The sequence below is a fragment of the Hypomesus nipponensis genome, chromosome 21 (assembly GCF_054491055.1).
Source record: "Hypomesus nipponensis isolate SF chromosome 21, ASM5449105v1, whole genome shotgun sequence".
Classification (NCBI taxonomy): domain Eukaryota; kingdom Metazoa; phylum Chordata; class Actinopteri; order Osmeriformes; family Osmeridae; genus Hypomesus; species Hypomesus nipponensis.
The window spans coordinates 2,530,001-2,555,000 of record NC_140381.1 but is presented as its reverse complement, the minus strand read 5'-3'; the positions used below and the strand labels follow the sequence as shown (position 1 = coordinate 2,555,000).

General features: G+C 50.0%; 3 protein-coding genes across 7 annotated transcripts in view; 2 read left to right on the top strand and 1 right to left on the bottom strand.

The window, feature by feature from the left end:
• Window positions 1–6,480, top strand: part of tmc6b (transmembrane channel-like 6b) — a 12,145-nt gene extending 5,665 nt beyond the window's left edge. For 3 of the 4 annotated variants that reach the window (XM_084685482.1, XM_084685480.1, XM_084685481.1), the window contains exons 8-20: window positions 393–650; window positions 867–1,114; window positions 1,320–1,464; window positions 1,983–2,138; window positions 2,308–2,574; window positions 2,779–2,876; window positions 3,163–3,258; window positions 3,359–3,434; window positions 3,847–3,980; window positions 4,124–4,300; window positions 4,405–4,483; window positions 5,624–5,713; window positions 5,823–6,480. In XM_084685482.1, coding sequence (XP_084541608.1) covers window positions 393–650; window positions 867–1,114; window positions 1,320–1,464; window positions 1,983–2,138; window positions 2,308–2,574; window positions 2,779–2,876; window positions 3,163–3,258; window positions 3,359–3,434; window positions 3,847–3,980; window positions 4,124–4,300; window positions 4,405–4,483; window positions 5,624–5,713; window positions 5,823–5,837 — 1,839 coding nt within the window. In that variant the 3' untranslated portion in view covers window positions 5,838–6,480. The remainder of the gene's footprint in view (window positions 1–392; window positions 651–866; window positions 1,115–1,319; window positions 1,465–1,982; window positions 2,139–2,307; window positions 2,575–2,778; window positions 2,877–3,162; window positions 3,259–3,358; window positions 3,435–3,846; window positions 3,981–4,123; window positions 4,301–4,404; window positions 4,484–5,623; window positions 5,714–5,822) is intronic. The other variant, XR_014740591.1, reaches the window with a different exon arrangement.
• A 991-nt stretch (window positions 6,481–7,471) lies between these two features.
• On the bottom strand, window positions 7,472–14,067 carry notum1b (notum, palmitoleoyl-protein carboxylesterase b). The gene is made up of 11 exons (XM_084685543.1): window positions 13,715–14,067; window positions 10,636–10,688; window positions 10,283–10,378; window positions 9,856–9,916; window positions 9,377–9,435; window positions 9,059–9,161; window positions 8,768–8,959; window positions 8,353–8,450; window positions 8,071–8,218; window positions 7,932–7,979; window positions 7,472–7,811 (listed from the first exon to the last, which is right to left on the bottom strand). The coding sequence occupies exons 1-11, from the start codon at window positions 14,065–14,067 to the stop codon at window positions 7,472–7,474; spliced, it is 1,551 nt and encodes a 516-aa protein (XP_084541669.1).
• A 1,373-nt stretch (window positions 14,068–15,440) lies between these two features.
• Window positions 15,441–25,000, top strand: part of aspscr1 (ASPSCR1 tether for SLC2A4, UBX domain containing) — a 12,568-nt gene continuing 3,008 nt past the window's right edge. The window contains exons 1-13 of one of the 2 annotated variants that reach the window (XM_084685504.1): window positions 15,441–15,571; window positions 15,859–15,914; window positions 16,389–16,503; window positions 16,648–16,748; window positions 18,228–18,285; window positions 18,381–18,454; window positions 18,860–19,439; window positions 19,699–19,731; window positions 20,363–20,502; window positions 21,573–21,654; window positions 22,279–22,345; window positions 23,815–23,877; window positions 24,692–24,744. In XM_084685504.1, the coding sequence (XP_084541630.1) occupies window positions 15,482–15,571; window positions 15,859–15,914; window positions 16,389–16,503; window positions 16,648–16,748; window positions 18,228–18,285; window positions 18,381–18,454; window positions 18,860–19,439; window positions 19,699–19,731; window positions 20,363–20,502; window positions 21,573–21,654; window positions 22,279–22,345; window positions 23,815–23,877; window positions 24,692–24,744 (1,512 nt within the window). In that variant the 5' untranslated portion in view covers window positions 15,441–15,481. The remainder of the gene's footprint in view (window positions 15,572–15,858; window positions 15,915–16,388; window positions 16,504–16,647; window positions 16,749–18,227; window positions 18,286–18,380; window positions 18,455–18,859; window positions 19,440–19,698; window positions 19,732–20,362; window positions 20,503–21,572; window positions 21,655–22,278; window positions 22,346–23,814; window positions 23,878–24,691; window positions 24,745–25,000) is intronic. The other variant, XM_084685503.1, reaches the window with a different exon arrangement.

Sequence of the window (25,000 nt, the reverse complement as noted above, 5' to 3'; positions counted from 1 at the left end):
TCCCCTCCCCCCCCCCTCCCCTCCCCCCTCCCCCTCCCCTCCCCCTCCCCTCCCCTCCCATCCCCTCCCCTCCCATCCCCTCCCCTCCCCCCCCCTCCCCCCCCTCCCCTCCCCCTCCCCTCCCCTCCCCCTCCCCTCCCCCCCCCCTCCCCCTCCCCCTCCCCTCCCCCCCCTCCCCTCCCCCTCCCCCCCCCCTCCCCTCCCCCCCCCCCCCCCCCCCCCCCTCCCCTACCCCCCCCCCCTCCACACGCCCTGTCCTCCTCCTCCTCCTTTCCATTTCCTCTTACTTCTCCATCTCATTCACACCCCCCCCCATCTCCCCTCCCCCCCCCCTCCCCTCCCCCTCCCCTCCCCCTCCCCTCCCCTCCCCTCCCCTCCCCTCCCCTCCCCAGGCTCTGAGGCAGGGCTGGTACAGCTGGCTCTCCTTCCTGCACTCCCTCCACCTGTGGCAGGTGGCGCTGAAGAGGGTGAGCGGCCGCTTCGGCACGGGCGTGCTCTCCTACTTCCTGTTCCTGAAGACCCTGCTGTTCTTCAACTGCTTCCTGTTCCTGGTGACGGGGATGTTCCTGGTGCTGCCCCAGGCCGTGCGGCCCCCGGCCCCTCCCCAGGGAGGGCAGCCCTTCTCTGGGCTGGAGCTGCTCACCGGAGGGGTGAGGACCGGAGACCCACCACATGGGGTGGGGGGTGGGGTGGAGGGAAGAGGGTGGTGTGGAGTCATTTTGGTCACTCAATTTCTATTTCCCTCCCTGTCTCCCCCCCCCCTCTCTCTCTCTCTCTCTCTCTCTCTCTCTCTCTCTCTCTCTCTCCTCTCTCTCTCTCTCTCTCTCTCTCTCTCTCTCTCTCTCTCTCTCTCTCTCTCCTCTCAGGGTTATTTCTCTGACTCGGTGCTGTACTATGGCTACTACAGTAACTTCACCCTGTACAAGAGCTGTGAAAGAGAGAGCTTTAACGCTACCGGCTCTGCTACCGGCTCTGCTACCGGCTCTGCTACCGGCTCTGCTACCGGCTCTGCTACCGTCACCTCCTGTCACCATCTGTCCTACAACATGCCGCTGGCCTACTTCTTCACCATCGGAATGGCTTTCTTCATCACCTGCATCATCCTCGTGTACAGGTGTGTGTGTGTGTGTGTGGGGGTTAGGGTTAGGGTTAGGGGAGGGGGGCTTGTATAGCGTTTGTGTTTTTCAGTTTTTCCATGGCATTTTTTTGTGTCTGGGTTCTTTGTGTGTGTATGATGTACCTCTGACGTGTGTGTGTGGTGTGTGGTGTGTGTGTGTGGTGTGTGTGTGTGTGTGTGTCTGGTGTGTGTGTGTGTCCAGCATGTCCAAGTCGTTCGGCCATAGTTTCAGGGTAGACAAGTCGTGTGGCCTGCTGGCTATAAAGGCCTTCTGCTCCTGGGATTTCAAGGTCATCAAGAGGTCATCCGTCAGACTCATGTCGGAGAACATCAGCACCCAGATCAAGGTAGAGCTGTATATACAGACACACACACACTCACACACACACACACACACACACTCACACACACACACACTCACACACAGTATTTCTGCTCCCTCACACTTCATTAGTGAACACCAATGTGATATGGTCATATATTTTCTCTCACATTCACTACTCCCCCTCCCTCTCTCCTATGCCTCCCTCCCTCTCTTCCACCCTCCCTCCCTATATCCTATCCCTCCCTCCTATCCCTCCCTCCTATCCCTCCCTCCCTCCCTCCTATCCCTCCCTCCCTCCTATCCCTCCCTCCTATCCCTCCCTCCCTCCCTCTCTCCTATCCCTCCCTCCCTCCCTCTCTTCCTCTCTCCCTCCCTCCCTCCCTCCCTCCCTCCCTCCCTCCCTCCCTCCCTCCCTCCCTCCCTCCCTCCCTCCCTCCCTCCCTCCCTCCCTCCCTCCCTCCCTCCCTCCCTCCCTCCCTCCCTCCCTCCCCTCCTATCCCTCTCTCCTCCTATCCCTCCCTCCCCCCCCTCCCCCTCCAGGAGCTGCTAGCGGAGCTGGGCCGAGGGCAGGAGCAGCGTTCCTGGGCTCAGAGGCTGTGGAGGCTGACTGTCCACAGCCTGGCCTGGGCCATCTGCTCCGGCAGCACGGTGGCCTGCGCCCTGGCTGTCTACTACTTCTCTGAGTACATGCACAAGGTGTGTGTGTGTGTCTGAGGTGTGTGTGTGAGAGAGGTGTGTGTGTGTATCTCTGTCAATCCTCCCTCTTTTCCTCTCCACCCCTCTCTCCTCACCCCTCTCTCCTCACCCCTCTCTCCTCACCCCTCTCCCCTCTGACCTCTCCCCTGCCACTCTCCCCCCCCCCCAGGACCTCCAGTACAGAGCCCGGAACAGCAGTAACCCTCTGCTGAAGGAGGCCAGCCTGCTGGCTCTTCCTGTGGTGGTATCCGTCATCAACCTGCTGCTCCCTGGCCTCTTCAACGCTGCTGCCTGGATGGAGGAGTACGACTCCCCCAGCGTGCGCACCTACGTGGCCATCGGCAGGAACCTCATGCTGAAGGCCAGTGTGTTGGGAGTGCTGTGCTACCACTGGCTGGGCAGGATAGCAGCCGACCCTGACAGTGTACGCCTGCAGGTGAGCGGTCCCTACTGCCCTAAGGGTTCTAGGACTGGTCTAGTGTTCTGGGACTGTTCTTGTGTTCTAGGACTGTTTTAGTGTTTGACTGTGAATCTGTCCCAACACTCCGGTCTTCTGTCTCCACATTGTAGTATGTGTATCTCCGGTGTTAACCTGTGTGTGTGTGTGTGTGTGTGTTTGTGTGTTTGTGTGTGTGTTCAGTGCTGGGAGAGTTTTGTAGGTCAGGAGTTGTACCGCTTCCTCTTGATGGACTTCATCTTCACCATCCTGGACACCCTGTTTATAGAGTTCCTCTGGAGGTACCTGTCTCTCTCTCTACCTGGCTGTCTCTCTCTCTCTACCTGTCTGTCTGTCTGTCTCTGTCTCTACCTGTCTGTCTGTCTCTCTATCTGGCTGTCTCTCTCTCTCTCTACCTGTGTGTCTGTCTGTCTGTCTCTCTCTACCTGTCTGTCTGTCTCTCTCTCTCTCTCTACTTGTCTGTCTCTCTCTGTCTCTACCTGGCTGTCTCTCTCTCTCTCTACTTGTCTGTCTCTCTCTATCATTATATGACATGCATATTACATGTTCTCCCCCCTCCCTCTGCAGGTTGTTCTCTGAGAAGGTTCTGAAGAGGAGGAGGAAGCCTGTGTTTGATATTGCCCGTAATGTTCTAGAACTCATCTATGGACAAACCCTGGCATGGTAGGAAACACACTCACACACACACACTCTCACACAGCTCTCAGATTCAAGTACCCTTCCTTGTGAATAAACTGTGTGTGTGTGTGTGTGTGTGTGTCAGGTTGGGGGTGCTGTTCACCCCCCTGCTCCCAGCTCTCCAGGTCATCAAGCTGCTCCTCCTCTTCTACATGAAGAAGGTACCCCTCACTCACCATGACAACCACTCACTCACCATGACAACCACTCACTCACCATGACAACCACTCACTCACCATGACAACCACTCACTCACCATGACAACCACTAACTCAGCATGACAACCACTCACTCACCATGACAACCACTCATTCAGCATGACAAGCACTCACTAACCATGACAACCACTCACTCAGCATGACAACCACTCACTCACCATGACAACCACTCACTCACCATGACAACCACTCACTCAGCATGACAACCACTCACTCAGCATGACAACCACTCACTCACCATGACAACCACTCACTCACCATGACAGTGTTAACCAGGACAACAACCTGATCACAACCTTTATTATAGCTGTAATGACCATAATCACCCGCCCCTAACCCCGCCCCCGTCCCCCAGACCAGTCTGATGCTGAACTGCCAAGCCCCCAGGAAGCCGTACCGGGCCAGTCAGATGACCACCATCTTCATCACGCTGCTCTGCTTCCCATCCTTCCTGGGCGCGGCCGTGTCCGTCACCTACACCATGTGGAGGTAGGGACACGCACACACACACACGTCTAACCACACACACACATGTCTAACCACACACACCACACACACACACATGTCTAACCACACACACACGCACATGTTTAACCACACACACACACCTCTAACCTCTACCCCCCCCTCAGTATCCGTCCGTCGGCGCACTGCGGCCCGTTCCGGGGCCTGTCCACCATGTTCCAGAGTGGGAAGCGCTGGGTGCTGCAGCTGGAGGCTGGGAACCCCAAGCTGTCCTGGCTGGTGTGGGCCCACACCTACCTGGTGGAGAACCCCCTCTTCATCTTCCTGGCTGCCCTCATCTTCCTGTGAGTGGAGGCCACACACACACACACATCATATAGACACACACACACGTACCCACACAACCTCACATACACACACTCACACCTGCTCCCCTCCTCTCCTCCAGGATAGTCATCTACTTCCACACCCAGGTGCTGGACGGACAGAGGAAGATCATCAGCCTGCTGCAGGAGCAGATAGAGAACGTAGGACTCGACACACAAACACCTCCTGACTCAACACTAGAACACCTCCTGACTCAACACTAGAACACTCCTGACTCAACACTAGAACACTCCTGACTCAACACTAGAACACTCCTGACTCAACACTAGAACACTCCTGACTCAACACTAGAACACTCCTGACTCAACACTCTAGAACACTCCTGACTCAACTTTAGAACACTCCTGACTCAACACTCTAGAACACTCCTGACTCAACACTAGAACACTCCTGACTCAACACTCTAGAACACTCCTGACTCAACACTAGAACACTCCTGACTCAACACTAGAACACTCCTGACTCAACACTAGAACACTCCTGACTCAACACTAGAACACTCCTGACTCAACACTCTAGAACACCTCCTGACTCAACACTAGAACACTCCTGACTCAACACTAGAACACTCCTGACTCAACACTAGAACACTCCTGACTCAACACTAGAACACTCCTGACTCAACACTCTAGAACACTCCTGACTCAACACTCTAGAACACTCCTGACTCAACACTCTAGAACACTCCTGACTCAACACTAGAACACTCCTGACTCAACACTAGAACACTCCTGACTCAACACTAGAACACTCCTGACTCAACACTCTAGAACACTCCTGACTCAACACTAGAACACTCCTGACTCAACACTAGAACACTCCTGACTCAACACTAGAACACTCCTGACTCAACACTCTAGAACACTCCTGACTCAACACTAGAACACTCCTGACTCAACACTAGAACACTCCTGACTCAACACTAGAACACTCCTGACTCAACACTAGAAAACTCATGACTCAACACTAGAACACTCCTGACTCAACACACAAACACCTCCTGACTCAACACTCTAGAACACTCCTGACTCAACACTCTAGAACACTCCTGACTCAACACTCTAGAACACTCCTGACTCAACACTCTAGAACACTCCTGACTCAACACTCTAGAACACTCCTGACTCAACACTCTAGAACACTCCTGACTCAACACTCTAGAACACTTCTGACTCAACACTCTAGAACACTCTAGAACACTCTACGGGTTACCAAAGACTCCAACTATACATTTCTTCCCTCTCTCGTCCCCCTCTCTCTCTCTCTCTCTCTCTCTCCAGGAAGGAGAAGATAAGAAGTTCCTGATCACTCGTCTTCAGACCGTCCACGAGCAGAAACGCCCCCACTCTGCTCAAAGACTCACCAGTCAGGTGTGTGTGTATGGCCGCACGCATGATTCCGTGCGTATGTGTGTGTTTCTTTGAACAGTCCCATCTCTTAATTTCACAATGTAATTCCCTTCCCAACAACCCTCTCCAGGACTCCAGCTGTTAGGCCTCTACACTGAGGATCTGGAGGCTGGAAGGAGCCTGTGCTGACCCAGCGGGCCAGACTCCAAACTCTGAATAGGAAACACTCGAGAGGTGCATGAGAGGTCTGTGTCTGGAGGAGTGTAAACAGGAAGTGATGCGATGCCTCTGTTAGCAGACAGTTTGTCTCTGGACACGTGGGAGTTTAACTGGAACCCAGAAACTGCTGCCTTTTTAGTAAAAAATTATATCATTTTTTTCTCTGTGGGAATCCAGAGGAAATAGATAATACCTTCCCTCTCAAACTGTACAAACTAGTTTTTCTGGCATCTGTCTTGATTAATACTAGCACTTTTATACTGTGAACAAAGAGAAAGTCTGTTTTTAATGCAGAGAAAATGTTTTTTAATGTTTGTTTGTTTAGAGAGTGGTGATTTCATCACGGCCTTCAGCTCATCTCTACTGTTGCCATGGTGCCAACGTACCTTTTTAATATAGAATAATCTGATTGGTTACTGTATATAGGAAATGATCTCATAACTGACCACTGGAACGGGAAGCTATTTAAATAGTCTCCAGGTTTTTTGTTTTCATATTTAATGGTTATTTTTTTATGTGGTGTCTGTGTTTCCGTGCACAGTGCTTTTCAATAAAATATTTGATTCATCCTTGGTGTGCCTTTAGTTTTTATTTACGTTCCTTGTGTTGATGGTGCACAAAATAATCTCTAGTTAAACTTCATTAACACTTAAATAATGACAGAGCAAAATGTATGCGTTTCCATAGTTACATTGAGCGGAACCCAGAACCTGAACACTGATTGGTTTTCAGAAGACTTGTCGATTTCATCTGTTTGTGATGACGATGCAAATCCAGAAGAGAAAGAGAACATTAAGATTTTACACAGTGACTGAAATTAACTCTCCATTATGAAGATTTTGTATTGTAATTCTCTGAGTTGCCAGAAGATGGCGCTACATGTTTGATTATTCTCTCACTTTTTCCATCTCTATCTCTTGTTGAGAACTCAAGTCACTCCGTTTTGAGTTTGTAAATCTTACATTATACAAAAGTGTTATATATCTCTATGTATAATATACCTTATATGTCATGTGTATCTGTGTATTTTCATAGATGTTCTTAGAGAAACAAGTTACATGTTCATAAATGTACATCTTGTTTTTCTTCCAGGTATAAACTACCTGAAAAGTCTAAAGTTATAATGTTATAAACAATACACTGAATTTACTCAACCATAAACAAGAAATAGAACAACAACAAAAAAATAATTATATATATATATATATATATATATATGTAGTAAAGTCTTCTGTTCAGGTTCAGAGAATCTAAACATCCTCAACTGGGAGTCGGTTGAGATTCAAACTGGCCTTCCACATTCCAGGTTCCAATCTCCAGTTCCACTGCGCAGAATTCTGTTCCAACAACAACGACTACTGTACCACTCCAACATTTCATCCCCCCAATCCTCCTCCCTTCCCCTTCCCCTCCTCCCCCGCCCCCTCCTCCTCCTCCTCCCCCCCCTCCTCCCTCCCTCCCTCACCCCCCCTCCCTCCCTCCCCCCTCTCCTCCTCCCCCCCCCCTCCTCCTCCCCCTCTCCTCCTCCTCCTCCCCCCTCCCCCTCCTCCCCCCCCTCCTCTAGTTGCCGTTATTGAGCATGCCCAGTAGCCTCCCAGGGTCCAGGCCCTGCTGCTGTGCCACCTTCTGCACGTCGAAGCCCAGGTGTTTCAGGAACTGCATCACGCCCACTTCCTGTCCCGTCAGCTGGTCCCTGACAGAGGGGCAGGTGGGGTTGCATTGGGGCCAGGGACAGCTGTCAATCAAATGCATGGGACAGCCCCTCGGGGGTGGGGCCTTGGAGTGTTTTTGGTGGTTGCCGTGGCTGCCGTTGCCACGGGTGTTGGCGTGGAGACTGCGGTCCCAGCAGTGAAGGGCTCTGGGGAGGGAGGAGCCTTGAACATGGATGTCCAGCCAATGACTGCAGAGATGGAGGTGGGCAATGGTTGTATGACATAGCTATAATCCTGTTATGATGTCATAATGTTGCTGTGAGGTCATAATGCTGCTGTGAGGTCATAAACAGATGAACCAGACTGACCTCTTGGTGATGGTCTCATGAGACAGACAGGCAGGAACAAACATGGCCCTGTCAATCAATACACATCAATCCACATTAATACACGTGTGTCTCTGTGTGTGTGTTTGTGTGTGTCTCTGTGTGAGTGTGTGTGTCTTACGGCACGTCCTGGAGTGTGTGTCGTAGCTGCTGCCCCAGGGTCTGGATGTATCTCCACTGTGTCTCCAGCAGGGGGCGCCCCGCCAGGTGAACATTGTCCACCATCAGCTGGGCCTCGTCAAACAGCCACTGGACCAGGAACACCGGACCTGCCCACACACACACACACCACAGATACACACATCCAGACAGATACACACAAATATGAGCACACACAAACACATAACATCTTTAGACCCACAGCACACACACACACCAGGCGTCGATACACACACTCTCTTACTCTGGATGGTGGGAAAGACTTTATATCCAAAGAAGCAGTTCCACTCCTCTCCTCGATGGACTTGTCTACAGGCCTCAGGAACCACCCCTCCCCAGTACCTGCACAGGAAACAGGAAGTATGTCATTACCCATCCATCACGCTACCCCTCCCTCCCTCCCCCACCCTCACCTGATCCCCCTCCACCGCCCCAGCCTCACCTGATCACCCTCCCTCCCTCCCTCCCTCCCTCCCTCCCTCCCTCCCTCCCTCCCTCCCTCCCTCCCTCCCTCCCTCCCTCCCTCCCTCCCTCCCTCCCTCCCTCCCTCCCTCCCTCCCTCCCTGATGCCCCCACCCTCACCTGATCCCCCTCCACCGCCCCAGCCTCACCTGATCACCCTCCCTCCCTCCCTCCCTCCCTGATGCCCCCACCCTCACCTGATCCCCCTCTCCACAGCCTCTGCGGGGGCGCAGCTGATGGTGTCCAGGCAGGCTGTCTTCCTGTAGGGCTTGTTGTCCAGAAACCAGCCCGAGTCCACCAGGCCCCTGACCCTCACCCCCGGGAAACCCCGTAGCAGCAGCTGCTCCGCCACGCGGTCCACGTTCAGCAGCACCCCGGTGCCACCCGCACTGGGGGAGGGACAGGTGAGGTAAGAGCACGTCCTCGCTTACAACAGCAGCCGTTTTTCGGGTATTCAATCACCCACACACACCCACACACACACCTACCTGCTCCCGGCCAGCAGCAGGACCTTGGCTTTATCCAGACCTTTAGTCAGGAGCTTGTTCACCACCTCCCTGATGATCACAGACCCCATGAAAGCATACTCACCTGCACACACACACACACACACAATGCAGACACACATGCCACACACATAAACACACACACATGGAAACACATAAACACACACACACAGACATGGAAACTCATAAACACACACACACAGGTACAAAACTTTAATTGTTAGTCAAAACTATTGGACCGGAGAAGATCATTAATTGATATCGACAGGAGATTGGATCAACTGATCTTTGTTCACTTACTCTGGTCTGTTTTGGGTGTGGCTCCACTCCAGACATCACTGGAGCAATAGGGGATTAACCTGGAGCACAGAGACACAGTTACACACACACACATTTCATATGTGCAAAACATATGCATGTTTAAAATGCACACACCAATGCAAACTTGCAAATATTTAGACATTAGCATTATTAAAACACATAGACACACACACATATATAGAGTACATATACACACACGCACACACAAACACACACACACACACACACACAAACTCTTGGTTTCCAGTTAGAGAGGCGTTTGCTCCATCAACATTAAGGAGTGTTAAAGAGCTCTTTACACCTCTGCCAGGAGAAACACACACACTCACCTACATACCCCCACCCACCACCCCACCCCCTACACACACACACACACACACACCACCACCCCCTACACACACACACACCACCACCACCACCCCCTACACACACACAGGTCGAGACACGGATGCTCTTACACCATGTTGGCGTTCCACCAATGGGGATTCTCCTCTGGCAGAGGAGAGAGGATCCCTGTACCTACAGAGAGAGAGAGAGAGAGAGAGAGAGAGAGAGAGAGAGAGAGAGAGAGAGAGAGAGAGAGAGAGAGAGAGAGAGGGAGAGGGAGAGGGAGAGGGAGAGGGAGAGGGAGAGGGAGAGGGGGAGAGAGGGAGAGAGAGAGAGAGAGAGAGAGAGAGAGAGAGAGAGAGAGAGAGAGAGAGAGAGAGGTGTTCTGATGCTAATGATGGCAGAGTTATAGACAGGAAACATTTATCTGAACTGTGATGTTGTGTGACTGTGAGGGACCTGCGAGGCACTGCTGATCCAAGTACACTGAAACACAAACACTGAATCTGCACTTACACACGTGCGTGCGTGCGTGTGTGTGTGTGTGTCCAGACTCACCTGTTCTGGTCTGCGACCACCTGGAGGAGCTCATGAGTCTTCTCATGGTCTCATAGCGACCATCACACGTGAGCTTGTTAAAACAGTACCACCCACCTGACACACACACATACATACATGCACAAAAACACACACAAATGTCTTCTTTATTGAATGCACATTTCCATGTTGTGGACGGAGCTTGATAATCAATATGTTTGTGTGTGTATATAATTAGCATAATCTATTTGTGTATTTGTGTGTACTTTGTTATTCTACTGTATTTGTGTTTATGTGTATATATCCCCTTTATCTATGTGTGTATATGTTATGTGTGTATATGTTATGTGTGTCTGTGTGGCGGTGGCTTTTACCCTCCAGGAACACCAGCCATCTCTTACTGCCCCTGGACTCCTTCAGGTAGTACCTGCACACACACACACACACACACACACACACACTGTTAACGCGACAGAGAGGGTGAGTGTGTGGACGTGAAAAAGAGAGAGAGAAAGAGAGGTAGAGAGAGAAAGCAACAGAGAGAGAGAAGCCTGCTGTTATCCTTTTAAAAAGGTGAAAGGTTTTTCTTCAGGTTGATGTTGGAGCAGAGCACATCTCGTTTAATGAGATTGTAAAAACAAACTAGGACCGGTGGACTGGAAACAGTTGTGTTGGCTAAAACTCTGCTTTCTCATGTCAACAACTTGTACACACACACTCACAAATACACGTACTCATACGCACAAACACAAACACACAGGCACGTCCACACACACACACACAAGGACAAGAAACCATACACACACGCTTAAACCCATACAACCACATGCACACACACACACGCAGTCAGTTTGGCCACTCCAGAACCTATGCTTGATCCTGGGGCCCAGGCTTTGATCCTGACTGGAAACAGGCTCTGTGCTTTCACAGCTCCCCAGCAGCTTTTCCAGCAGGAGGCTGATCTGGACGCCTATATCAAAGGACCCGACAGCCATGAGCACTTATGGAATTGGTGTGACTATAGCACAGTGCCAGTTTGAATTAAATACTTTAAAATATATATTTTATATATATATATATATATATATATATATTGTATTTTTGAGAGGGCTGTTTCTCCTGCTTTACTGACCAGCTGAATACTGAAGTGTGACAGGAGAGAAGACATGCAGCCCCAGAGGGGATTCGAACCCAGGCCCTCGGGTCTACATGGTGAACACATTTACCTGTTGAGCTACCAGGGTGCTCCTTGAAGGATGTGAACACACACACACACACACACACACACAATGTTTCCCTGTCCTGTTCAGGACAAGGCTCTGTCTCTATTAGTGGAGCATCAGTCATGTGTTTCAACTCAACAGTAAATAACTTTGTGTGGCATGGGCAGCTGGAGAAAAAGAGAGAGAGAGAGAGAGAGAGAGAGAGAGAGAGAGAGAGAGAGAGAGAGAGAGAGAGGGAGAGAGAGGGAGAGGGGGGGGTGAAGAGAAGGAGGAAAGAGAGATTTGAAAGATGGGAACTGCTCTGCCTGTTAGAGCCTGTGTGTGTGTGTGTGTGTGTGTGTGTGTGTGTGTGTGTGTGTGTGTGTGTGTGTGTGTGTGTGTGTGTGTGTGTGACAGTGAGAGAGACCTAGCATTTTAAATACATTTCAAACACCTGCAGCGAGCGAAGCCAAGCTGGCAACCGCAGAACGCGAGCAGTTGCGGGCACGCACGCTCTCCCTGGCATCTCAACGGGAAAATTATAACCGTTGTTTCCCCTTCAACCACAAATTGCCAATTGCTCGCGACGGATCCAACCTACTCAGCCGCAGTCGTCTGCCCTGAACGTTGTTTTGTCTTTGAAAAGATAAGTCTTTGACCACGTCTGGTTAAAAAAAAAGTCGTTAAAGGATCATTTCTCGGAGCTCTTCTTCGAGTTTCTACAATTATACGGGGGCAAATTAGTAACGGAATGTTAAGAACGTCCCTCCCTCCTCCTTCGCTCGTGCTAATCACGGAATTAATCTTTTGACATTGATACGTGACCTTGGATGAACCAGAAGCAGATCTCCCCCTCCTTTTTCTTCCTCTCGTTCTGTCTCTATGTCTCTCTGTCTCTCTCTCTGTCTGTCTGTCTGTCTGTCTGTATGTCTCTCTCTCCCTCTCTCCCTCTCTCCCTCTCTCCCTCCCTCCCTCCCTCCCTCACTTATCTCTCATCTTCAAATCACTATCATACAACCACAGGTTAAGTGGTCATAAACCTACAGAGAGAACTAAAATGTTAGGCTGAACTGTTATTCTATAGAGCCTGTGGACACGCATTTGTTAAAAAGTAAAGGTCTCGTCTCCCAGCCACCTGCTTCCTCCCTTCAGGATCCGCCGTTAAATGTCGTGAAAATCGCCTTCAACCGTAACAACCCAAACCAACTTAATAGCGGTAAAGTAAAAAACGTTTTTTTCTTTCGTTTGTTCTACGCTACTGTGCCGTTTCCGTGAAACACCTCTTACGGTCACGAAAACAGATCGTTGTCCCGTTGCCAGAATGTGACCCTCTCTCTCATGGGATGTTTCAACTGTCACACCGGTCTTTCATCGCGGTAATCAATCTGAACAGCCTCTGTCGTTGATCCAGCGTGACCTCATCAATTTCAAGGTCTTTTGCGTTAGGCTTATCCGCATAATGACGCCCAAACTCTGGCCATGCTTTCACAATGAATGCTAGACCTCCGCACTGTAATCATTATATAGCCAAGGCATTTTTTCCCAGTTGTATTCTTTCAACACTAGAGAGAACATTTAGAGAAGATGTCTCTATCCCAGGTTCGTGTGACTTCAATAAATACAACCAAATATACATCAAAGTGGGCCTATAAATTGAGTTCCCGCCGCTCTAGGTTACATGAAAGACATTCTTGGCTGTGACCTCTCTCTGTCTCCCTTTCTTTCTCTCCTTCCTTCCCTCCCTCCCGCCCTCTCTCATTCTCTCTCTCTCTCTCTCTATCTCTCTCTCTCTCTCTCTCTCTCTCTCTCTCTCTCTCTCTCTCTCTCTCTGTCTCTCCCTCCCTCTTTCTCCGCAAATTCCTTTTGTCGAAAGTTCCAGTGATGAAAGGCAGCTCGCGGTCGGGGAGCTCGGGCGCATGTTCGCCTCTCACATCAAGCATGCAACACGCGCGCGCGCTCGTAGCCCTCGCGCACGCCCTGTGATCTGTCCTTTGATCCATTTCGGTCACATCCGGAGAGACAAGGATGGCAGGAATACATCAACAAAATAACACCGGGGCTTCTATCGTCCGCGTGTAAGTTGCTATCAGCACCACACATGGCAACATTTTTGGAAACATGCAGCGTAAAACCTCAATCTTAAAAGACACGGTTTCCCTTTCTATGTCCAGAAGTAACATTGTGCCAAAGTGTAGCATACGATACAGGGCTCGAGACACTATGCAGACCAGGACTATCACAGCCTGCTTACCCTGCCGGTGACCCGTCGTTGCACGTGACGGACGTGTTCTCCAGGAAGTGTAGCTTCATGTCCTGATCCAGCTTCTGAGCGGAGCACGGGTACAAAGACTGCGCCAAGTTCTTAATTTGGGTCATAAAGTTATCCATGTTCCCCTCCACGGCCGTGAAATCTAACGGGAAGCTCTCTGCCCCCTCTGCCCGGTCCTTGTGCGCCGGCGACGGCTGCGCGGGACGCAGCTGCGCCCGGCTGCCCCGCAGCCTCCGCGCCTCCAGTGCGCCTATCTGGAGCAGCCCCAACAGAATAGCGGACCGGAGAAATGAATTTAGCGTCCCCGTCCTTCTCTCCATATCACGTCTGTTCATTTCAAAAGTCTCTTTACAGTTATTCTCCTCGTGCGTAAATATGTTTTGTTTAAGTTACAGTCTTGTCCGGTGGTTTTACAACCAAACAAAAAAACAAATTTTAAAGTATTTTTGGGGTTACCTATTGGAGATAACGTTAGTTAGATGTACCACAAGATTTCGGATGTTGGGTCTGTCTCCATGGTAACTTCCTTCTACGCTGCGTAAAACCCATCCAATTTAAGCCGTTACCCTGCGCCATGTGCATTCATTGTGATCCATTATGAAAACAAATAGACCAAATCAATTGAGTATAACGCCTAGCTTCGTTCCAGTGCACGAGCTGATGGGGTTGGGATTCTAGTGTCACGTACGGCCGACTATTCTATTTTATTCCAACTTTCCCCCCATTCCCTCGCGCAAGAGCCAACCGTTTTCATGGGCTGGCACTTTGGGGCGTGCACACACACACTCACGCACATAGAAACACACACGTACTCACGCACATAGAAACACACACGTACTCACACGCTCTCAAATCATGTCGGGCACGCCCCCTCCGGTCCCAGTTCATCATAAAGCCCACGCGCCGCGTTCCCTTTGATCTTGTGACCGAGGCCATCTGCTTTGAAAGATGCCGGTCTCGGTAGACAGACTGCTCTCACGGATGGGTCAAACTGTGGCGTCGTCTAGTATGAAATAGAGCACGGGCATTTCCCGGTAATTTAATAGTGGGCACACTGGAATCCTTCGCGGGCGCACCGCATATCACGCAGGCTACACCAACACCATCCAAACTATCAGGAAGACGGTCGAAGAATCTTTTTGAAGTTGTGTTTCCTTGCTGATACCTGAGAGGGATGCGGAAGGAACTGGACTTAATATGTTTGTTTATCCAGACGGCGGCAGTTTCCGCCGAGAGGCGACATCCTTTCACCTGCGTTAACGAGGAGTCAATGAGTTTCAAACTGTCTCTGTCACCTCAGTGTATTCATGGTAGATTGTGATTGATACGCTAATTGATCTTCCGCAGTGATTTTATTAGGCTACTCAAAGATTGCGCGAGAACCAGATCCCCCTCGTGGCTCACACTTTCTCCACCGCCCAGCACATTTCCAACAGGCCAAAGTGTGACTGTTTGTTTGTGTATGTGTATGGTCTGATGTGTGAATGGTGTGTGTGTGTGTGTGTTGTGAATGTAATTTTGTCAGTCTTTCCGAAAAGAGGTTTGTATCTTCATAAATGACCCTTTAGAAGCCTTACGGAGATATTCTTACTCTATATTTGAATTCACAAATGGACACCGACTTAAAATATATGAATATTTTAATTTAAACATGTAAAGGCCGAGAGAAATTCCGAGATCTGTCTGTGTTCGAGAAATAAAACGAGTCAATAAAGTTCGTTCAAATAAACAGAGTGACGTCACATCGCAATGGCAGCCAGCACCACGGCAGTGACAGTTCTGACTCCAAATGGAAGAAGGCAAACCGTCAAAGTGTCGCCCAACACACCTATGTTACAAGTATGTATTTAAAAAGACGAGTTTGTGGCCTACGAGTTGACAGTAACCGAAACTATCTCTCTCCCTCCGGCTCGGAAAAATGGATGCTACTCTCCGTTCCAACTGAACAATGACTATCCACTTTCGTAGCTTGCTCACTGGTTGTGATGATGCTGTGTAGCTAGCTGCCATGAATTGATTAGCTTGGTCTTTTCCACACTGCATGAAGTTGCTACCGAAGCAGCTTAGTCTAGATTGAATAATAGGCTGGTACTGCTCACGTCAGCGTATTTGTGTTTGCTTCGTAGGTACTGGAAGACGTTTGCAAGAAACACGGATTCAACCCAGACGAACATGGGTTAAAGTGAGTTGAGACGTCAGCTTAAATAGATTATTACTTAGCTGGTAGATTACCTAGCCATCTAAATAGTTATCTTTTCCGTTATTTGAACAAAGTCTAACCCTAACCCTCTTGCATTACTTCAAACAGATTTCTCTAGATCAGTAGTGAACAGAAAGTTACGAGAAGCATGTTTGAGAGAGAGAGAGATGTGTGTGTTTGAGAGAGAGAGGGATTGGTGTATTTGAGAGAAAGAGAGAGGTGTTTGTTTGAGAGAGAAAGAAAGAGAGAGAGATGTGTGTGTTTGAGAGAGAGAGAGAGAGAAATGTGTGACTGAGAGAGAGAGATGTGTGTGTTTTAGAGAGAGAGAGAGAGAGGTGTTTGTATATAGGTCTGACCATGTGTCAACCTGTCATGTATAGAAACAGCCCCGATTGTTTTCACTAAAGGCCTCACCCATCCTCTCCCCCCTCCCTCTCTCCCTCCCCCCCCCCCCAGGTTCCAGAGGAACGTTCTGGATCTGACCTTGCAGTGGAGGTTTTCCAGCCTGCCCAACAATGCCAAACTGGAGGTGGTGCCAAGTCCCCGGAAACAGTCTGGAGTGGACAGCACGGTGGGTGGAAATAACTTCATAGAGAGGGTGTGTGTGTGTGTGTGTGGGTGTGTGTGTGTGTGGGTGGGTGGTATAGTGTGTGGGTGTTGTGTATGTGTTGTGTGTTCTACAGTGTTCTTGACAGGATGGTTCCACTGTTCTCAGGTGCGGATCGCCCTGCAGATGGAGGATGGGTCCAGACTGCAAGGTTCCTTCTCCAGCGGACAGACACTATGGGAACTGCTCACGCACTTTCCTCAAACCAGGTGTGTGTGTGTGTGTGTGTGTGTGTGTGTGTGTGTGTGTGTGTGTGTGTGCATTCCTCTTTTCTTGTTGTGGTTATGGCAGGAGTGAAAAGTATTACGAGAAAGTTTTTTATTTTACGAGTCCTAAAAGGGAGAACTGGGATCAAAGCAAAACAGATACAACACACACACACACACACACACACACACACTGTGTTGTAACTGTCAGCTGTCTAGGTGCCAGATCTGCTGTGTGTGTGTCCAACTGTCTGAAGCCACCCCATCATCTCCATTATGACATCACTCTGCTTCCTTAATCTGTTTCCACGGAAGCTTCCAGAACTCCCAGAATGGAACGTTAGCGCTGCTACGGAATCTGGGGAAAATCTGGGGGCGGAAAGAAAAAAGTTTTGAGCTTTGATCTTCAGTTATGGACAAAACAGCAATAATGTGTTTCAGACTCCAATTTGTTTATATGGACACACACACACACACGCGCACACACACACAGGACGAAGCTTAGAAGTTGACTCACTGTTTTACACCATGTGTGTGTGTGTGTGTGTGTGTGTTAAAATTGTTTACTATTAAATCATAGGGAGATACAACATGAGTGTATGGTAGTGACAAATTACTTTTTTATTTGTACTCCTCTTTCCATCTCCCCTCTCCACCCCCCCTCCATCTCTCCTCCTCCCCTCTCTCCACCCCCCCTCCATCTCTCCTCCTCCCCTCTCTCCACCCCCCCTCCATCTCTCCACCTCCCCTCTCTCCACCCCCCTTCCATCTCTCCACCTCCCCTCTCTCCACCCCCCCTCCATCTCTCCTCCTCCCCTCTCTCCACCCCCCCTCCATCTCTCCTCCTCCCCTCTCTCCACCCCCCCTCCATCTCTCCTCCTCCCCTCTCTCCACCCCCCCTCCATCTCTCCTCCTCCCCTCTCTCCACCCCCCCTCCATCTCTCCTCCTCCCCTCTATCCACCCCCCCTCCATCTCTCCACCTCCCCTCTCTCCACCCCCCTTCCATCTCTCCTCCTCCCCTCTCTCCACCCCCCCTCCATCTCTCCTCCTCCCCTCTCTCCACCCCCCCTCCATCTCTCCTCCTCCCCTCTCTCCACCCCCCCTCCATCTCTCCTCCTCCCCTCTCTCCACCCCCCCTCCATCTCTCCTCCTCCCCTCTCTCCACCCCCCCTCCATCTCTCCTCCTCCCCTCTCTCCACCCCCCCTCCATCTCTCCTCCTCCCCTTTCTCCACCCCCCCTCCATCTCTCCTCCTCCCCTCTCTCCACCCCCCCTCCATCTCTCCACCTCCCCTCTCTCCACCCCCCCTCCATCTCTCCACCTCCCCTCTCTCCACCCCCCTTCCATCTCTCCACCTCCCCTCTCTCCACCCCCCCTCCATCTCTCCTCCTCCCCTCTCTCCACCCCCCCTCCATCTCTCCTCCTCCCCTCTCTCCACCCCCCCTCCATCTCTCCTCCTCCTCTCTTCTTCTCTTCTCCCAGAGTGTGTGAGCTGTCGGAGTCAGGCTCCGCCCCCGTCTGTGTGTACATGAGAGACGAGGTGAGGCCACGCCCACACTCCTTCTATCCTTCAAATCCTGTCTTCATCCACTGCCATGTTTAAGGAGTTAAGTGTGTGTGTGTGTGTGCGCGCAGGTGACGGGGGAGGACGCGCTGCAGAAGGCCACTCTAAAGTCTCTGGGCCTCACAGGAGGAAGTGCCATAGTCAGGTCAGCTTCCTACTTCCTGTTTCTGCCGTCAGCACACTGTGGCGGTGATGATGATGGATGTGATGATGATGATGATCATGGTGATGATGATGATGGATGTGATGATCATGGTGATGATGATGATGATGATGGATGTGATGATCATGGTGATGATGATGATGGATGTGATGATCATGGTGATGATGATGATGGATGTGATGATGATGGATGTGATGATGATGATGATCATGGTGATGATGATGGATGTGATGATGATGGATGTGATGATCATGGTGATGATGATGATGGATGTGATGATCATGGTGATGATGATGATAATAATGATGATGGATGTGATGATCATGGAGATGATGGATGTGATGATCATGGTGATGATGGTGATGGATGTGATGATGCAATCTGTAGGTTTTTACTCAAGAGGAACAAAACATCAGAAGAAGATGACAACGAACCCATGGAAACAGTTGCCATTGCTAAACATCCGGTTGCCAAGGAAACGCCCCTCCCTGAGCCCGCTTCCCAAGCCCCCGCCCCCTCTACACCATGCGAGAAGCCGCCGGCTGAGGTGTCAATCAAACCGAAGAGCCCTGATAGGCCAGCACAGTCCCCGCCTACCCCAGACCCCGCCCCCAATGCAATGGCCAACCCGCATCCTGTCAAGGAGGTAGAAACGGTGGTTCCGAACCCCCAGAATGCAGTGCGGCCCAAGAGCGGGCCCCCGAGAGGAAAGATGGAGGTGGAGGAGGACGGAGAGAGGGCGGGGCCATCGGGTCAAAGCTCCGCCCACCCTTCCGCGTCCTCCCCCTCCTTCTCCGCCCCTTTCATTCCTTTCTCAGGTGGGGGTCAGCGTCTGGGGGGCCCGGGGGCCGCGGCGGGGGCCGGGCCCCCCTCCCTGTCCTGTTCGTCCTCTTCTTCATCGCTGGCAGCCGTGGCTGGAGGCCCTCCCAGAGCCAAGAGAGCCAAACCCTGCACAGACACCACCAAGGTGAGGGGGGAGAGACAGCCAAACCCTGCACAGACACCACCAAGGTGAGGGGGGGAGAGACAGCCAAACCCTGCACAGACACCACCAAGGTTAAGGTGAGGGGGGGAGACAGCCAAACCCTGCACAGACACCACCAAGGTGAGGGGGGGGGAGACAGCCAAACCCTGCACAGACACCACCAAGGTGAGGGGGGGGGGGAGACAGGTGGAGGGTGGGTGGTGGATGGATGGATAATTTCTCTGTGATCTGTCTCTCCCAGGGTCAGCCCAGTGCCAAGCAGGAGGAGATGGAGGTGAGCTTCACTTCCTGTCTCTACTTCCTGTCTCTCTGAAAGGCTCACCTGTTCAAACACCTGCTCATCCCCTCTGTCCTCTCTTTCTCTCTCTCTCTCTCTCTCCCCCTCTCTCTCTCTCTCTCTCTCTGTCTCTCTCTCTCCCTCTCTGTTTCTCTCTCTATGTCCCTCTCTCTCTCTCCCTCTCTGTTTCTCTCTCTATCTATGTCCCTGTCTCTCTGTTTCTCTCTCTCTCTCTCTCTCTCTATGTCCCTCCCTCTCTGTTTCTCTGTCTCTCTCTCTCTATGTCACTCTCTCTCTCTCCCTCTCTGTTTCTCTGTGTCTCTCTCTCTCTCTGTTTCTCTGTCTCTCTCTCTCTCTATGTCCCTGTCTCTCTCTCCGTCTCTGTTTCTCTGTCTCTCTCTCTCTCTATGTCCCTCTCTCTCTCTCCCTCTCTGTTTCTCTGTCTCTCTCTCTCTCTCTCTGTCTCCGTCTCTGTTTCTCTGTCTCTCTCTCTATGTCCCTCTCTCCCTCTCTGGTTCTCTGTCTCTCTCTCTATGTCTCTCTCTCTCTCTCCCTCTCTGTTTCTCTGTCTCTCTCTCTATGTCCCTCTCTCTCTCTCTCTCTGTTTCTCTGTCTCTCTCTCTCTCAGACTGTGGAGCGTGAGCCCCTTATCTACCACATGGACTTCGGAGCCCGTCGCCAGGGCAACAACCAGGACCTGCCGGACGAGTTCTTTGAGGTCACCGTGGACGACATCCGCAAACGCTTCGCCCAGCTGAAGAGTGAGAGGTAGGAGGGAGGGAGGGAGGGAGGGAGGGAGGGAGGGAGGGAGGGAGGGAGGGAGGGAGGGAGGGAGGGAGGGAGGGAGGGAGGGAGGGAGGGAGGGAGGGAGGGAGGGAGAGATTGAGGGATGGAGAGAGAGAGAGATGGAAGCTCTATATAGAAGCGTCTAATTGCACTGCACCACAACGATAATGACTAGCTTTAGACAGGAGAATGCTGCAGTGTGTGTGTGTGTTTAACGAGCTCCTCTTCAAAATAGATGTCTGTCTCTTCGATCTGTACACACAGAAACCACAACTGCCTGCTTTGTGTGTGTGTGTGTGTGTGTGTGTGTGAGTGTGTGTGTGTGTGTGTGTGTGTGTGTGTGTGTGTGTGTGTGTGTGTGTGTGTGTGTGGAAGAGGTTAGTTGCGTGAGTACTTGCCTCAATCCCATTAGTTCAACAGCATAACTTTCCCTAGAGGGGATTCATGTTTCTCCATAAGGCGCAATCAGGAACCACATAGACACATATTTATCTACCTGTTATTGGCCAGACAGCCTCCAGTTGTCCCACCCCCACCCTCTAATTGGTGGGGTGGGGGGGGGGAGTTCTGTCTTGTCCTCCTATTGGTTGAACAGCTTACCCTTCGGCAATGTAGCTACTGTGTGATAGGCCGCAATTATGGAAGGTAGAATTATGCCGACCACAGCAATCCATCTCTGACACACATCTGTGAGCGTACAGACACACAACACACACACACACACACACATACACACATACACACACACAAGAGCCTTCATGCAACCATAACTCATTTACTATTTCTCTCCCTTTCTACCCCTCCTCCCTCTCTCTCCTCCCCTCTCTGTCCCCCTCTCATTCCCTCCCTCTCTCTCCTCCCCTCTCTGTCCCCCTCTCCTTCCCTCCCTCTCTCCCCCCCTCCTTCTCCTTCCCCCTCTCCCTCCTTCTCCCTCCCCCTCTCCCTCCCCTTCTCCCTCCTTCTCCCTCCCCCTCTCCCCTCCTTCTCCCCCCTTTCCCTCCCCCTCTCCCTCCCTCCCTCCCTCCCTCCCTCTCCCTCCCTCCCCCCTCCAGGAGAGTGCTTGATGAGGCTCCTCTGATGACGAGAGCTCTGAGAGAGTCCCAGATGAAGGAGAAGATGGACAGATACCCCCGAGTAGGTTCCTGCCTCTCACCTGCGTCTCTCACCTCCACACACCTGCACACACCTGCCTCTCACACCTGCTTCTAACCTGCCTCTCACTTGCCTCTCACCTGCCTCTCTCACCTCCACACACCTGCACACACCTGCCTCTCACACCTGCCTCTCACACCTGCTTCTAACCTGCCTCTCACTTGCCTCTCACCTGCCTCTCTCACCTCCACACACCTGCACACACCTGCCTCTCTCACCTGCCTCTGTCACCTGCCTCTTTCACCTGCCTCTCATCTGCCTCTCTTACCTGCCTCTCTCACCTGCTTCTCACCTCCACACACCTGCCTCTCTCACCTGCCTCTCACCTGCCTCTCTCACCTCCACACATTGTAACACAGCTGTAACATGGTAACTCAGATGTAACATTGTAACACAGCTGTAACATGGTAACACAGCTGTAACATGGTAACACAGCTGTAACATGGTAACACAGCTGTAACCTTGGTAACGTTTCGAACATGGTAACATTGTATCATGGTAACGTTGTAACATGGTAACATTGTAACATGGTAACGTTGTAACATGGTAACATTGTATCATGGTAACGTTGTAACATGGTAACGTTGTAACATTGTTGTCCGCCAGGTGGTTCTCAGGGTCCAGTTCCCAGACAGATGTGTGTTACAGGGGTTCTTCAGGCCTCTGGAAACAGGTGTGTGTGTGTTTTGTGTTCTACTTGTTGTTTTTCAGGACACAAACTAGGGCTGCACGATTATGGCCAAAATGATAATCACGATTATTTTGATCAATATTGAGATCACGATGAATTATCACGATTATTTGTTGATTTTAACCTAATCAAATTTTATTGTCACAATGCATTGTACCTGCATAATGAATGTGAATAAAACTCAAAATATACCATCAATAAAAAACAAATACATAGGGCTCGACATTAAGGCTTGTCCGCTTGTCCGGGACAAGTGGATTTTTTTGTAGGGCAAGTGGAAGAGAAATGTACTTGTCCCACTGGACAATTTAAAACTCACACAAAATGAACTTCATGTTATGTTCCACTCATTACGTTTATTTTACCGATTTTATTTGACCGAATTCTGCATTAGCAAAACACAGATCTGTGTTCGCTCGAGTGGCTTAGTCCTAAGATCTCTACAGACCTTGCAGCTAATTTAATGCTCAACAATTGAACGGGGGCTTATTACTTGAAAGAGGAATTGGAAAACTGTGCCTAGCTCAAGTAGGCTAATGGCTAGCATAACATTTCAGAATAATTTCAGTAAATCAAGCAGCGCTGCAAGACCCAGTTAAATGTTATACAGCTAGCAAACTAACGTTAGCTAGCATCGCTAACGACATTGGCTAACTCAACTTCGATCTATCCTCTGTATTTGCAAGCTATCTAAACTCATACTGTATCTAAAATAAGGCTTTAGGGATTAGCGAAGGCAGGTCACAGGTAGTTTTTTTGTTTGTTTTCTTTGTTAAGATAGCAGCCTTATGACCGACTGCTATCTGTTGCAGAATTTTCCTCACGTTACTCTTGTCTGTAACCGTCCACATCTAGAAACTGAGCTGTATGGTGCAGGGAACAACTCTGACTGGCTCATGGAGGCAGAGGTGATCAGACTGTAGGTGTATTTGACTCCATGCAGCGCCGCAGCTGGCTGCAGATTGGAGAAAGAGTTTACCATAGCCCAATACATAAAATGACACATTTTCCGACTTAAGGAGACGTTTATAACTCCTCCCCGACAGCAAGCGGCAACTCTCGCTGGTCGTTTCATGCAGCCACAGCCGATGTCGAACGCACCTATTGGTTTACGGAGCGCTAGATTGGCTTTGCAAAAAAAAATTGGATACGGAGCGTTCTATGAACGGAATGACGCATTGTAAATATTGCTCGATCACGCGAATTTGATCGTGGGAAGCCGAAATCGAGATCGTGATTAAAATTCGATTAATCGTGCAGCCCTTACACAAACACAGTCTAGCAGGTCCTCTATCACAACCACAGGCATGCTGGGTAATCATGCTTTGATTCTCTGGTTGGAGAACTACCAGTCTTTACATGACACCTAACACACACACACACACGTGTAGTCTGGTTTTATAACATGTTTCTGAAACATGATTTTTTCCACTGTGTGTGTGTGTGTACAGTTGCTGCTCTGAGGCACTTTGTGAAGAGTCACTTAGAAGACTCACAACTTCAGTTCTACTTATGTAAGTATTACTCTCTCCCTATCTCTCTCTATGTCTCTCTCTATCTGTATCTCTCTCTCGATCTGTATATCTATCTGTATATATTCCTCTATCTGTGTATATCTCTCTCTCTATCTGTATATATATATATATTTCTCTCTATCTGTATATATATATATATATATATATATATATATATATCTCTATCTGTATAAATATCTCTGTCTATATCTGTATATATTTATCTCTCTCTATCTGTATATATCTCTCTATCTGTATATATCTCTATATGTATATCTCTCTCTATCTGTATATATCTCTATCTATCTGTATATATATATCTCTATCTGTATATATCTCTCTATCTGTATATATCTCTCCATCTGTATATATCTATCTATCTGTATATATATATCTCTATCTGTATATATCTCTCTATCTGTATATATCTCTCCATCTGTATATATCTATCTGTATATATCTCTATCTATCTGTATATATATATATCTCTCTCTATCTGTATATATCTCTCTCTATTTATCTGTATATATCTCTCCATCTGTATATATCTCTCTCTCTATCTGTATATATCTCTCTCTCCATCTGTATATATCTCTCTCTCTATCTGTATATATCTCTCTCTCTATCTGTATATATCTCTCTCTCTATCTGTATATATCTCTCTCTCCATCTGTATATATATCTCTCTCTCTCTCTGTATATATCTCTTTCTCTCTCGCCGTCTCTCTGTGTCTCACACACACTCCATTTCGTACTTTCTTTTTCTGCTTCCTCTTAACCCTTCCTAACCCTCCTTCCTCTCGTTCTCTTCTAGTCATCGCCCCTCCTAAAACCATCCTGGACGACCCCTCTGCCACCCTGTTTCAGGTAAGACTCTCTCTCCCCCTCCGTCTCTCTCTCTCACTCCCTATTTCTCTCTTCAACTCTCCATCTTGATTTCTCTCTCTAATCTCTAACTGTCTCTGTCTCCCTCTCGGTCTCTCACCCTCTTATCGAAGTCTCTTCATCTCTCTTTCCCTCTCCCCCTCTCAGCTGGGTTTAGTTCTAACCAGACTGGCACATGGGGTTGATACAAACCTGCTTTCATCCTCCAAAAACACACACTCACACACACCCACACAAG